A 510-nucleotide genomic window follows, 5' to 3' on the forward strand; every position below is an offset into this window, starting at 1 on the left:
GCTCTTCCTCGGCCGTGTGTGGCCCTGGCTTCAAGGGGCTCTGCTCATTGGCCTTGGGGAGGTGGAAGTCACTCGCTTTGCCTGACACTTGGCCAGCTACAAGGAAGCCAAAGGACGTCTCTTAATCTTTGCAGGTATTTCATAAAGGCCTGGACTCCAACTGTTTTGGCATTTGTAAAGGGTTCTGCTTTCTCTAAGAAGTACTTCTCTGGCAAGAAGGTGCATCGGCTATAACGAGCAAGAATGAAACGAGGAATCCCGGGCAAGAGGCTGCTGTTTGTTATCCCTCCAAACTTCTGCTTGAACAAAAATACAGTGCACACTTCAGAGGAGAAATACTCTTGGCACTCGGGGAAGCTTCCAGGGAAGCAGTGTAGGAGAAGGGCGGGCTTACAAGAGGGGACTATTTGTTTAAACAGAATCCAGCTGGCATGCAGAAGGTCTCCTCTGTGATAGGCTGCATGTGGTTTGGAAATAAACCTGATGTGGTGCCAAACACGGGCTGCGGCT

At 50.4% G+C, this 510-nt stretch overlaps 1 protein-coding gene across 1 annotated transcript in view; it reads left to right on the top strand.

The window, feature by feature from the left end:
• Window positions 1-234, top strand: part of TTC4 (tetratricopeptide repeat domain 4) — a gene marked incomplete at its 5' end in the record, with an annotated part of 7,134 nt that extends 6,900 nt beyond the window's left edge. Inside the window, one exon of the mRNA XM_010133880.1 lies at window positions 135-234. Coding sequence (XP_010132182.1) covers window positions 135-234 — 100 coding nt within the window. The remainder of the gene's footprint in view (window positions 1-134) is intronic.
• Window positions 235-510: the final 276 nt, after the last annotated feature.

Source organism: Buceros rhinoceros, unplaced genomic scaffold, assembly GCF_000710305.1.
Source record: "Buceros rhinoceros silvestris isolate BGI_N320 unplaced genomic scaffold, ASM71030v1 scaffold30093, whole genome shotgun sequence".
Taxonomy (NCBI): Eukaryota; Metazoa; Chordata; class Aves; order Bucerotiformes; family Bucerotidae; genus Buceros; species Buceros rhinoceros.